This window comes from Canis lupus, chromosome 9 (assembly GCF_003254725.2).
Source record: "Canis lupus dingo isolate Sandy chromosome 9, ASM325472v2, whole genome shotgun sequence".
In the NCBI taxonomy this organism is placed as follows: domain Eukaryota; kingdom Metazoa; phylum Chordata; class Mammalia; order Carnivora; family Canidae; genus Canis; species Canis lupus.
Genome location: NC_064251.1, coordinates 6506979 through 6520833, shown reverse-complemented (window position 1 = coordinate 6520833; position 13855 = coordinate 6506979). Strand labels below are relative to the sequence as shown.

General features: G+C 42.6%; 1 protein-coding gene across 1 annotated transcript; it reads right to left on the bottom strand.

The window, feature by feature from the left end:
* Window positions 1-541: 541 nt before the first annotated feature.
* LOC112672763 (CMRF35-like molecule 7) lies at window positions 542-6703 on the bottom strand. The gene is made up of 3 exons (XM_025467899.3): window positions 6546-6703; window positions 2860-3192; window positions 542-1081 (listed from the first exon to the last, which is right to left on the bottom strand). Exons 1-3 carry the CDS (start codon window positions 6583-6585, stop codon window positions 903-905), a joined length of 552 nt encoding a protein of 183 aa, XP_025323684.3. The 5' UTR covers window positions 6586-6703; the 3' UTR covers window positions 542-902.
* Between the last annotated feature and the right edge of the window lie 7152 nt (window positions 6704-13855).

Sequence of the window (13855 nt, the reverse complement as noted above, 5' to 3'; positions counted from 1 at the left end):
AGTGCCCTCCTCAGTGCCCGTCACCCAGTCACCCCCACCCCCCGCCCACCTCCCTTCCCGCCACCCCTTGTTTGCTTCCCAGAATTAGGAGTCTCTCATGTTCTGTCTCCCTCCCTGATATTTCCCACTCATTTTCTCTTCTTTCCCCTTTATTCCCTTCACTATTTTTTATATTCCCCAAATGAATGAGACCATATAATGATTGTCCTTCTCCAATTGACTTACTTCACTCAGCATAATCCCCTCCAGTTCCATCCACGTCAAAGCAAATGGTGGGTATTTGTCATTTCTAATGGCTGAGTAATATTCCATTGTATACATAGACCACAGCTTCTTCATCTATTCATCTTTCGATGGACACCGAAGCTGCTTCCGCAGTGTGGCTATTGTGGACATTGCTGCTATAAACATTGGGGTGCAGGTGTTCCGGCATTTCACTGCATCTGTATCTTTGGGGCAAATCCCCAGCAGTGCAATTGCTGGGTCATAAGGTAGCTCTATTTTTAACTCTTTGAGGAACAAAGAAAGGAACAAAAGAAAGTAGAGGCACGAAGTTTATTGTCTACAGATCTAGGGGAGAGGCACCCAATAAGCCTGGGGGAAAGGCAGTCCTCCATCCCAGACCGGGAGCAAGCTGGAGACCAAGAGCAAGGTAGTAGCTCCTCTTGTATATACAGTGGTTAGGGCGGAGGCCATTCATTCTTCATGCAATCAAATCTAAGTGGTTATTTTAAATGGTGCCCCAGGAAGAACAAAGAACAAAGCAAGAACTCAGGGAGGAATTCTAAGCTTTGGGACTTATTTAAACTTCTAGATATTGGGTGTGAGCAGGGTTGCCATACTGTAAAACGCCTGGGCAGCACCTCAGAAAAACAACAGCAGATTTGTTCTCAAAAGTTGTTTTACTCTCCCCATATGGCCATGGAGAATGTTTGCTTTTTCTGATCGATGGACAGCTGGTTCTTCTTCAGCTGTGATCCAGTGGTTTGAACAAGGATGGCACAACTATTCAAATCAGCATCTGGACACCATGACTTCACAAAGGTCTCCCACCCTGGGCCATAGTGACACTGCACGATCACTTGCAGAGGAAAGTAGAAGCAAGTAAATAATGAAAAAAAGAAAAAGTTAATGAATTAGAAAGAAAATATAAAATAGAGAAGACCAAAAAGGCAACAATTGTTCTTTAAAAATAAACAAAACCCTAGGGCCACCTGAGTGGCTCATTGGTTGAGCATCTGCCTTTGACTCAAGTCTTGATCCAGAATCCTGGGATGGAGTCCCACATCAGGCTTCCTGAAGACAGCCTGCTTCTCTCTCTGCCTATGTCTCTGCCTCTATCTCTGTCTCTCATGAATAAATAAACAAAATCTTTTTTAAAATAATAAAAAATTTAAAAATCCTAGCAAGATATTTGTGATAAAAGGATAGGTCTTCATAATCAATATCAGGAGTGAAAACAGACACATCACACAATATTCTGAGCCTATTAAAAAAGGAGAGTTAATAAGGGGAAAGGATAATAAAAGGATATCTAAACCAGTTTATGCCAATAAATTTGAAACTTTAGGTGCAATAAGCCAATTTCTAGCAAAAAAAAGTGATATGATAAAAGAGGTACAAAAAGAAATAGAGAACCAGAATCATCTTATGCCTATTTAAAAGAATCACATCCATTATTAAAAACTTCTCCAAGGGGCACCTGGCTGGCTCAGTGGGCACAGCTTGTGACTCTTAATCTCAAGGTCTTGAGTTCAAGCCCCACGTTGGCTAGAGAACTTACTTAAAATAAATAAGTATGAATAAAATAAAACCTGTCCAAAAGAAACCTCCAGGCCCATAGAGCTTCAATGGAGATATCCGCTAACATTTAAGAAAGCAGTGTCTGTCTTACACAAAAAAATTCCAGGACATAGGAAAACAGGATGCAATTCCAAATCAACTTAATGAGAGTAGCATACTCTTGATGCCAAAACCTGACAAGCGCAGTACAAAAAAGAAATATTATAAGTAAAAAAAAAAAAATCACTGTTCAACGCAAATGCAAAAGTCTGCAACAAAAATACAGCAAGTTGAATCCAAGGATATAGAAGAAAGATAGTACATCATCACCAACAATAATACATTGCAGATGGTACTATTCTATTTTCTGCAGGAGAACTTTATCCCAAGAACATAAAATTGTTTGAACATGAGAAAAACAGTAAGTATAATATTAATATTATATTAATATTATAATATTAATTGACATTAATTGAGTCAATGAAAAAAATGGTATGGTCATCTCATAGATGCAGAAAAAGTATTTGACAGATTTAAACAGGTTTTTGACTGGGGAGGCCTTCCTGGACCTCAGGAATCAACCACAGCTCGCGCACTGTGCTGGGCCTCTTCCCTCTCGGACTGGGTATGGAACAGGGGGTAGGAAGAGCCAGTCTAAAGTCCTGGCCCCAAACTCCAGAAAGAGCAGGGACACGTGGGCACTAGAGGTCCAGGAAGGCATTGGCAAGAATTGGGGTCTCTGGGTCCCATGGAAGATGATCCCTTTGGCCCATAGGCTGAAACTGGGACCATCACCTTGATCTCTGTGGGCAATAAACTTAGGCACTGCACTGTGCAGAGAAACAGAAAGGCTTGATCTTTTCCTCGAGGACAGGACAGCAGCCATGAGAGCATCTGAGAGAAGCTCTGTCCCTCCCAACCCAAGGGGTCACCTGGGATTCTTGGAGAACTCAGGACTCAACCATCCTGTGTGACAATTCTCTCCAAATGACACTTAAGTCACTGGAGAGGAACCTCAGGGACCAGGACAGAGCACGTTCTGAAGAGACGCATCCACACACACACAAATACTCTTACCTGGGTCAATGGTCACTTTAACTTCAACCCCAAGGTCAGTTCCAGATCTCTCAATCCCACACCAGTAGGTGTCTGCATTGTTCCACCTGAGCTCCTCCATGGTCACAGTGAACACACGCAGTTTCTGATTGTCCTTGATAGACACTCGGTCACCCTTTGCTTCCCTCTCTGATCCATCAGTTTGAACAAGGATATGGCAGCTTTTCCACTCAGCTCCTTGACACCACCACTTATTGTAAGTCTCCCATCCGGGTTCATAGCGACACTGCACAGTCAGTGAGCCCCGCATTGGGCCACTCACTGCATCGGACACTGCCATGAGGGCAGGTGAGCCTGAAAAACACAAACCCAGGTGCCTGTCACCACCCCACCCCACCCCCTGGAGGCAGACCCACAGCCTCCTGCATCACAAATAACTCCAATAAGCCCAAGTGCCTGATGAGTTGAGTAACAGTCAAAGAGGCGATACACTTTCCACAAAACAGACCTTTGTCCTTCAAAACTCCACTGGGTCAAAGCCATCACAAAAATCCCCTAAGCGCACAACTATCCATCTCACTGAAACAAAAATGTCCACACTGAGCAGTGACAACTTCCTATAATCCACCCCTTTCCCCGTGGCCAATGTCACCTGGAGAGCAAATGACCCAGGGGAAAGCACGGCCCCAGTCCATTTCAGCCCAGTCTCCTCATTCAAGATGTGGACTCTGTGGTTTTAGATGTTTTCATTATTCTTGAGTAGCCAGGTATCTGGATTTGGCTCAGAAACTCTCAACTTGAAAATACTGGTGATCAGCACATAAAGAGAACAAAGGAATTTCTGTGTCTTTAGAATCCTAAAAATTATCTACAAAACTATCTGGCAAATTCATTATTGGGACAAATTCTTGATTACATGAAATTGTTTTCCCCTGAATATCGACTATTCAAATTCTTTGATGGTTCTTGAATCTGTTCTATTGGTTTGGTTCCTTTTCCCAGAAAGTTAATCTATTTCACAGAGCATTATTAGCATAAACCTCTACACTTAGCAAGTATGCTTTTATAATTAAAATGTTTGCCTCTGTTTTAATTACACATTCAAACCACATGCACCGTCTGATTTAGGTGGATTACACCTGCTGTGGGATGTCCTCCTCCTGTTTCTCCTCCTCTCCTCCATGTTTTTTCCCCATTAAACCAGCTTTGAGATTAGTTCGTGTTTCTGTTTTTATTTCCTGTCATTACTTTCTCATATGTATAATTTTATTCATCTTCTTTTCTCAAGAATACCACTAGTGCTCTTTTTCCAACTGTTAAGTTAAAGACAATGAGAATTTTCTCCCTTTCTAAAACAAATTAAAGCATTTTAAGGCTCAGAGTTTACTTTTGTTGACTTTATAGGTTGAGATATAATTCACATATCACGAATTTTAAGTGTAGCTTTAGGTGGTTTTAGGACTTTCACAAAGTTGTGCCACCATCTCCTCTAATTCCAGAACATTTTGTCACTGCAGAAGGAAACCCTGTATCCCTTGTCATTCCCCACTTCCCTCTTACCTGAAGCCTTCCACAACCACGGATCTACATTCTGTCTATAGATTTCTCTATTCTGGACACTTCTTATACATGGAATCCTTCAATCTATGACCTTTTTGTCTGGCTTCATTTACTTAGTGTAATGTGTGTTAAGGCTCATCCATGTGATAGCACGTGTGGGCACTGCAGTCCATGGCAGGGACTGGCCACATTTAGCTTATCCGTTCACCAGCTGATGAATCATGGGTCGTTTGACTTTTTGGCCAGCGAAAATCTTGCTATGAGCAGTCATATACTAGTATCTGTACTGACTCATGGTGAGGGAAGGTGATGCTGTGTTTGCAGCCGAAGTCCCAGGATGGGTTTTCTCAAGAGTCCATAAGAATCTGCTGTGATTCTGAAAATTCTCTGAGAAAATGTCACTAATTATCTTCAGTCTCCACCAGCAGAGTAAAGGTTCCTGGGTATGTGACAGGAAGCCACTCTGAATCTGTCATCTACCCAAGCCACTTTAGCTGCCTCCAGAGAGTGAGGCTGTTCTCCCGCCCTCTAAATCTCTGACACCTGCTTCCATGGACAAACTCCAGCCCATTGAAGGAAGGGGACTGGAGGAAAGGTGATTCCCAGGTTTGGGGCAGTGATGCAGAAGAGGACTTAGAGGGGGTGGTAGTGATGTCAAAGTGACAACAGATGAGCTAGCGCTGTTCACCCCTTGATCAATTCTGCCTCTAGATTGTCGAGGACAATGTTTGTGTTATCCCTAAATTCCTCTGTTGAAGTTGTAAGCTCTAACGGGATGGTATTGGAAGATGGGGCCTTTGGGAGGTCATTCGGGCTAGAGGAGATTGTGACGGGGACGTCAAGATGGGATCGGTGCTCTTGTAAGAAAAGTCACCTGAGAGCTTCTCTCTCCTTCTTTCTCTCTGTCTCTGTCTCCTGATCTCCCTGTCTCTCCTTGCCTGGGCACAAGGTGGAGGTCACTGTGAGAAGGTGGCTGCCTGAAACCCAGAACGAGAGCTTTCATCACTAATTGAATCTGCTTGCACCTCAATTTGGATGGCCCAGCATTGAGAACTGTGAGAAAAGAAATTCCTCTAGTTTAAGCCACTAAGCCTGTGGTCTTTTACTCTTATGACTCATATGCATATGCAGCCCTCTTATGCACATGAACTTCCAAGTTAAGAAAATAGTAAGACACCCATTTTCCCAATAGGTGTTCTGCATAAGACTCTCCCCATCAGAATGTTTTACCTCTATACGTATCTTAAAGAGGTCAACGGATAAGTAAATGGGTTCACTTCATTTCCCATGATGACTTCCTTCCCAGAGGAGACACTCTCTGCAGCTTGCCCTAAGCCCTGTGTTTCTGGAGAAGGAGAAAGAACAGAGCTGGGGGGCCATGGACCTTGCTCCTGCCTCCTTAGAGCATCAAGCATCAGCTGCCCCCACGGATTTGACATCCAACCCAGAAATAGATATCTTCTCATCTCTGGTCTTCCCTCCCTGGTGACACTGCTCATTCTGTCTTGGCTGTTGAGCTGAAATAACTGGATGAGGCTCTGGTCTTTGGCTTATCCAGAGAAAGACTCAAACAGTCTGAATTCCGGTGTTGAGTAACTCTCCAGAGAGCTTATCACACCCAGGTTTTGCTGCCTGTCTTCCTCCCTCTACTCTGAGCTTTTAAGAAGAGATGATCTTGACTCTAGCTACAAGTCAAGACCAGTTGTGCAGGCTTTTAAATGATCCAGATGTCTGAACCCCGCTTGACTGAGTGGTTGCCAGCTGCAGCCTGAGATCTGGCTCCTTAAATATTTCTCAGGAATTAATGTTTGGTATATGTGTATATATGTGTGCCTGTGTGTATCTACCTATCATCTGCCCATCCGTCCATGTATCCATCTATGCATCCATCCATCATCTGTCTATCCATCTATCTGCCAGGGATGGAGAATGGTGCTGTAGAAAATAGACACTTGTGTTACTTATTTTTATTTTCTTTCCCCCAATACCTAACTTAGTACCTTTCAGGTAGCAAAAAAATTTTAAAATATAATTTGAATGAGAAAATGTCTGAATGAGTGAAAGACCCTGCCATTTCCCCTAGGAGAGACCCTATGTCCAACCCTTGCCCTGCAGGTACTCCATCCTGAAACCCCCATCCCACTCACCTTGGATGACAGGAAGCAACAGAACTGAGAGAAGCCACATGTCCTGCCCTGCCGGCCTGAGTTGTCTTCCTTGTGCTCAGCTAATAATGCCCACTGCCCTCCAGGACTGAAACTGAGCTCAAAGGAAAAATGCCTTCTATTTCTCTATTATAGTTTCTCTCATCTACTTCCCTTATTTTTTTTCTTCAGTTATTTCCTAATTTCAATAATTAGGAGAAAGGCAGTGCAGTGCCAGATTTTGAGAGCCTATGACTGGCATGATTTGTCTCAATGATGAGGGAAACAAAGTGTCCCACTGGCCAGGGTGCCACTTGCCACTGTTCTTGAGGAGCTGGGAAGCCTGCTGCCAGCAATCTAAGTGAAACTGTGCCACAGGCCCCAGATACCTGACCCTCATAGTGTGGTCCAAGGAAGTGGTAGGGACACATTGGATTTGCATATGGAGAAGAATGCAGTGCTCAGGGCGCACACTCAGCCTTGCTGGACAAACAGCCCCATCCTAACCCTCCTTCTAGGCAGCCCACCTCAGTGCATCCCAGACCACCACTCCTGCCCTTGCCCTGGTCCAATCCTGAATCTGACCCTCAAGCTTCTCCTCGAGATTCTAAGTTCCTCAGACATAGACATGCCACAGGGAGATTTTAAGGAAGGAAAAGTGACTGTTTCCTATCAGCTTCATTGTGCCCTCCATACTTCCTCTGCCATCTGTTGGGTTATTTCTGCTGGTTGTGGACCAAGGCCACTTCCCACCCTCAAACTGCTTATGTTAACGCCCTCCTAAGTGACTTGCCCACAGGGCTCCCCTTTTCCTTCGCATGTCCTCACTTCCCTCTGTCCTCTGCCTCCTTTCCTCTTCTCTCTGAGTTAATTCCTCTGTCTCCTTTTTCTCTTATGTTAGAGGTTAATTCTACTTCTTGGGAAGATTTGGTTTGGTTTTGTGTTTTTACATCTCTTCGATCCTTGCTTGAAATGTTTAGTTTAGGAATTATATTTTCATTTCAAAAGCTCTTTTTTAGTTCTCTGCTTGCTGAGGTTTTTAAACTCTCCTCACTCTGTGGTAATATGTTGATTTGGTCTGGTTTGGTCCTTCTCTCTTATATCCCACACATACCTCAAATGACTGATCGTTGTTGGTTACCTGATTGTTATGGAGAATGAGCCAGAACATAGATAATTGGGACTCTGAGCATGTGGGGACAACACAGCATGTGAAACAGGGGTATCAGGGATGCCTGAGTAACTCAGTGGTTGAGTATGTGCCTTCAGCTCAGGGCATGATCCCAGGGTCTTGGGATCAAGTCCCACATCAGGCTCCCTGCAGGGAGCCAGCTTCTCCCTCTGCCTATGTCTCTGGCTTTCTGTTTGTCTCTCATGAATAAATAAATAAAATCTTTTAAAAAGGGAAAGAAATAGGGGTGTCATAGTGTGCCAGTTTCTTTGAGCCTTCCATCCCTTCTTGACCTACAGCCTATGCCTTCTTGGTAGAGAAAAGAGAGGTCTTCTAAATGAAGAAGGCTGAAGGTGGCCTCTAACATCCTCTCTAGCTGCCTTGGATTCCCCAAATATTTTATGAAGTTAAAGACCCTCCTGGGGGATAGACTTGTGATGAAATCAAGAATTGGCTGCTTAATGGACTGAGCTACTGGGGTGTCCCCCTATTAAGAAAGCTATATTTAAAGAATTAAGTAAACAGAGTATAATGGTTTGGAGAGGTTTCCCAGTAAAATTCATTTTATTTTATTATTTTATTTTTTTAAAGATTTTATTTATTTATTTATTCATGAGACACAGAGAGAGAGAGAGAGAGAGAGAGAGAGAGAGGCAGAGACACAGGCAGAGGGAGAAGCAGGCTCCATGCAGGGAGCCTGATGTGGGACTCGATCCCGTGACTCCAGGATCATGACCTGGGCTGAAGGAAGTGCTCAACCGCTGAGCCACTCAGGCCTCCCCCCGGTAAAATTTAAAACCTTTGTATTGGAGTGTAAAAGATACACAGAAAGTGCACACATCAGAAATGCACAGCCCAATACATTTGCACAAATAAAACACACCTATAAACCAGCACCTAGATCAAGAAAGAACTATTCTCAATCCCCAGGAAGCTCTTTAACTTCATAGACCTCCCAGTCTCTCACTCCAGCTGTATACACCTGACCAGAGCCCCTGAGGGAGCACCCACTTAGAGAGCTTTGAGGGAAGATCGCCGCCAGTCACAGGCCGACCCCTGGAGGGTGCACGCAGGGCACTTCGGAGGAACACCTGCAGGGCTCCATAGAGCTGAGCCAGCACACGTGGCAGCACAGCCCACGGAAACCACATCAGCACTTGAAGTCCTAACCTCAGCAGCTGGACTGCCTGCCAACAGAGAAACGGAAGTCCTAGTTACAGACCCTTCTGGGGAGGGGATAGCATTGCTTTGTATGTTTGTGATGGTAGTTCCCTGAAATGGTGTGTGTGTTTAACACGTAGAACTGAAATCCACCACAAAATTGTACCACATGTAAAATTTGAGAAGTACTAAAGACAAGAAGAAAAACGTTTCAAACTGTGCTCTTTAAGTGGGTGAGGTTTATTTTATCAAATTACACCGCAGTAGAACCTGAGAAAGGGTGGGAGGGAAAAGTTTGAAGGGAAGCCTATGTTCCTGCCCCCCCTCCACACCTTCATAAATTCTTTGTCTCAGGTGGAAACCCCAGGGTTCGCTGAGACCCCCAATCACAGAAGGCTCAGCCCTCACACGTGAACACAAACAGGTCCAGGGGCTGAAGGCAGGCGGCCCCTAGATGGGCCACTTTGGCATGAAGATTACTCTGAGCTGAAGGCCTTCAAAAACACGGGCAGCTCCAGGGAAACTCTTGCCCCTCCCTTATCTACATAGAGCATTCTCAGTTGCAGAGTCTTTGCAGAATAAGGGTCATTGCCAAGGATAAATTTTATCTGAGTAGCCCAACTACACGGCAGGGCAAATATTTGTTTACCAAGCATTTACTGGTTTTCCTCTTCCTGTGAATTGCTTTCCTTCTCTTTGGAGTCTCAAACCTCAAACCGCTCTCTTAATTCAGGATGACATCTGTACCCCATGATGCTTGACTGCCATGTGTGTGTGGATTCCCCACACATGTGCTATTAAATTTGATTTCTCCTGGTAATGTCTCATGTCAATTTGATTGTTGGTCTAGCCAGAAGGACCTTGAATGGGACAAGTACTCTTGCCCCCCAAGAATGGGGTGTGACATTCTCGCTCTCAGACACTTGGTGTAGTCAGTAGGATTCTTTAACTAGAAGAACACTACCCACCCCCGATGGCGCTGCAGGTGAGACATTCTTGGGACATCCGACAGAGAGCCTGTGGCAGGTAAGATTGCTCCCCATGTCAGCGTCCTGGAATTGCTATCTGCTCAGGCAGAGGAAGCAAGAGTGATCAGAGTCCTTTTCCTCTCTTTCTCAATTTAGATCAGCAAGAGAAAATATTGTGGAACCAGTTCCTTGGGCTCAGGGACTGTTTGGTTCAGGTCGGTTGAATACTCTTTAGTTACTGATCATTTCATCCCAGAGGTGGTCTCTGTTTTCCTTGGTCTATGTCATTTATGTTGTTTGTTATCTGTTGCTGAGTTCCACTATGGAAGCCAAAGCAGCAAAACTGGTGGACACACAACACACAGTACTCAACCCCGTGACACATTCCTCCTAGATGTTATTTTGGTTCCAAGATACTCAAGGCTTAGATCAACCTGGTAGATTTTTCCTCTGGTTTTCTTCTATGTCCTAAGAGTTTGGCTTCACGACCAGTGACAATATTTTCTTTGATCTCCCCCATCTAGAGGGTGCACTCACCAGGAGACACCTTGGTGCCAGTGGACTAGAGTGGGCATCCAAGTCTCTTTCTCTCTGTCAGGTTGTGCCAGTTCTCAGCGGTGTTTGTCATGAGAGGTTCCAGCCCATGAGAACCTTTGTGGTCTCAACCCTCATTGCTTGTTAGTGCTGGAAAGTCCCATTCCAGAAGCACCCATGTGATGTCACAGATTAGAGATCTGTGAGGGGAGGAGTCTCATATTTTCATGGGAGACTGCAAACACTCTTTCCACTATACTGCCTTTACTGCCTGTGTACTAAAGGCCTTTGCTTTCTTAACAGAATTTTGGGAGTAATCTTCTGGATCATGGAGACTGCACCAACTATGCCCTCTCTAGACACCTCTTGTGTCCTGGGTTAAGCCACAAAAAGGCTTATTGGTTTGGGTTGCTAGTAATAGATCCTGCCCATCAATGGCCAGATGATGGATCCTTTCAATTGGCTATATTTTGAAAAGATATATATATATTATAAAGAGCTCTCAATTGTCCTGTTAGTATCATGTATCATGGCTAGCCTTAAGGATTCCCTTGACAAGATAGAAGAAGTTCAACTTTAGGACAAGTATAAACATCCACATCTTTGTAAATTCCCCTTTGTCTCTTCCTTGTTTGTTTTAGTTTCATTGAGTTTTTCACTGGCATTAGTCTTGGTTTTTTGTTTGTTTGTTTGTTTGTTTACCTCTATACATTAGTCAGTATTCCTCACAGTAAGTGAACTCTTCATGCCCTTCCTCTATTCTACACAGCCCCCTACCCACGTCCTCTCTGGGAGGCATCCCTTTGTTCTTTGGAGTTAAGAGTCTGGTTTCTGGTTTGTCTCTTTATTCTGTGTTTGTTTGTTGTGTTTCCCCTTAAACTCTGGCCTCAATGCCTGTATTAACTTCCCTTTCCCTACAAAACTCACAAAGATCACTCTGGCCTGACCTCTAGGTTCAAAGTACCCAGGTTGCTCCTATAAATGCTGAAAGCCCAAAAGTGAATTTGACAACAGTGCCTGGGACTGGCAACAAGGCTTCCTTTGCTCCTACCTTCCAGGGCCCTGTACTCAGGCTCTGCCCTCCTCAAGAATTCTAATACAGTATGTTTGCAGGTGTATCCTGGACACCTCACCACAAAAAATTCATGTCCTCTGGACAGCAACAGAGCTTTTAAATTATAACGTCCTTTTACCTCTACTTTCAGATACTTCAACCGATTTAGAGAGGAATTACAAATATTATTTGACCATATTTACAACCCTCTCTTCACAGAGGAGACAAATGACCAAAATTTCTCCTATGTCCTCCTATAAATTATCAGTTGAAGGAGGACAGTATTCAGGGGTAATAGAAGCCAAAGTTACATTGCATATTCACAAAAAAATGCTTTTACCTTTATTAAAAGCGTTAGACAGGCTATACAAAGTCATAAATAATTTGGTTTCCATTTTTAGTTAAAGTTCTCTCTGATTAAAAAAGCAAATTTAGCTAACAAGTTGGAGCAGTGACTTGATATTCAGGGTGTAATCCAGGTCTTTGGGGAATGAAGAACAACTGCTCTTTTTTTGTAGAAATTTCTACAAAACCATGGGATCCCTGGGTGGCGCAGCGGTTTGGTTCCTGCCTTTGGCCCAGGGTGCGATCCTGGAGACCCGGGATCGAGTCCCACGTCAGGCTCCCGGTGCATGGAGCCTGCTTCTCCCTCTGCCTGTGTCTCTGCCTCTCTCTCTCTCTCTCTCTCTGTGACTATCATAAATAAATAAAAATTTAAAAAAAAAGAAATTTCTACAAAACCAGAATTACAACTGTAGAAACAAGTTAAAGCCCACCTAGCTCTATCAATCTCCAAGCCTTGCCTATTCCTCTCAAGATGTTTGTAAAATTTACAAAAGATCAGGATATTGGAACAAAAATGTTCTTTAATTTTTTCAAATGGTAAATTTTATATAGCAATTACCCTGAAATTCAAGAAAAAAAATTTTACATTCTTTCTCTGTCCCTTGAAATCATAAAGCTTCTCATATCTTTGAAATTTAAACACAGCCTACAATCTCTGAGACTAAAGAAGAAAAAAACAAGAAGGAAAAGAGGGAAATGGAAACTTAGTGGAAAGTTTTTCATAAACATACAATAAAGAACAAACAGGAAGTATTTAAAAATTGGGCCTATAATGTCCTCTTCACAAATATTAGTCAAAACAAAAATAAGATTTTCTGTGCATCTTTTCTGTGTATTTTGTGTGTGTGTGTATCCATGCATGTTATATATGTGAGATGTTTTCTCTCCCAAAGGGAGGTATTGTTAAAATTAATTTGCAAAAGAGCTCAATTTAGTTACTTTGAAGGGAAGCAACCCTAAGCATTGGGCATTCTAAACTCACAAAGGTAAAACTCACCCAAATGTTTTTCAGGCTCATACCATCTGGGAAAATTTACAGCACTAAAGCTAATTTAAGGTTTTGGTTTATTTAAAATAGATACGTCTTTAGAGTTACCAGCATTAAATATAAAACTTTTACTCGGCTTGTGTTTACTAAGAGTCAAACAAGTTCATGGCATCTCTCTTGCGAAGTGACTAGGAGAAAAAGAAACCTTAAAATAATCATTGATTTTTACTTAATGCCTCATAAAGTTTTAGGGGCAGTCTGGGCATAATTGTTAAAAACAAGTAAATTAAACAGATGTAAGCAAGATAAAATAATGAACAAAGGTTTATCTGCTTAATGAACAGGTTTCAAGCTTTATTGAAAGATTGTATTGTGAAAACAACACATTTCTAAATTATAAAATATATTCATCAATTTGCCAATTTAAAGATTGATGTAACTGAACTCACATTTGCTTGCAACTTGGTTTTCACTGGACATTAAGGTTCCAAAGCATTAAGATTTCTGATAAACATAACTAAGACTACTGGAAATGACAAGGGAAACGCCTCTGTACGTGAAGAAAGTAGGATATGTGCTGTTGGTGAGAAAAATTATGAAGAATAAAAAGACAGATTTGTGAAGGGAAAAGAAAATAATTTTGTCCTAACATGAGACCAGTTATTTCAAGAGGAAACATTTAGGACAAAATCTAAATGCAAAACAGAAAGAGCAAGAAGGTTTATGAAGAAAAGATCTTTAGAAAGAAATTTTATATGTGGCCAATACTAGCTAAGATTGCGATAAATTAATGTAGGAAATTAGTTTTAACATCAAAAGTGCACTGGTGCAAAGTTTTTGTTTTCTCTTTGTTAAAAGTAGAGAGTTTTCTTGAACTATTGATCTGCTTTCCATAAGAGATTGTAAGTAAAACTATTTCTTTATCTTTTAAGGTATCTGCCTAAGAAATTATGACTCTGGTTGCCAAAGTAATTCCCTGTGTTCATCAGTTCTTCAATTACCTGAGGACGCTGAGTCTTAATATGCTGGGAGCCTGACATGGGACTTGATCCTGGGACTCCAGGATCAAACCCTGGGCCGAAGGCAGGTGCT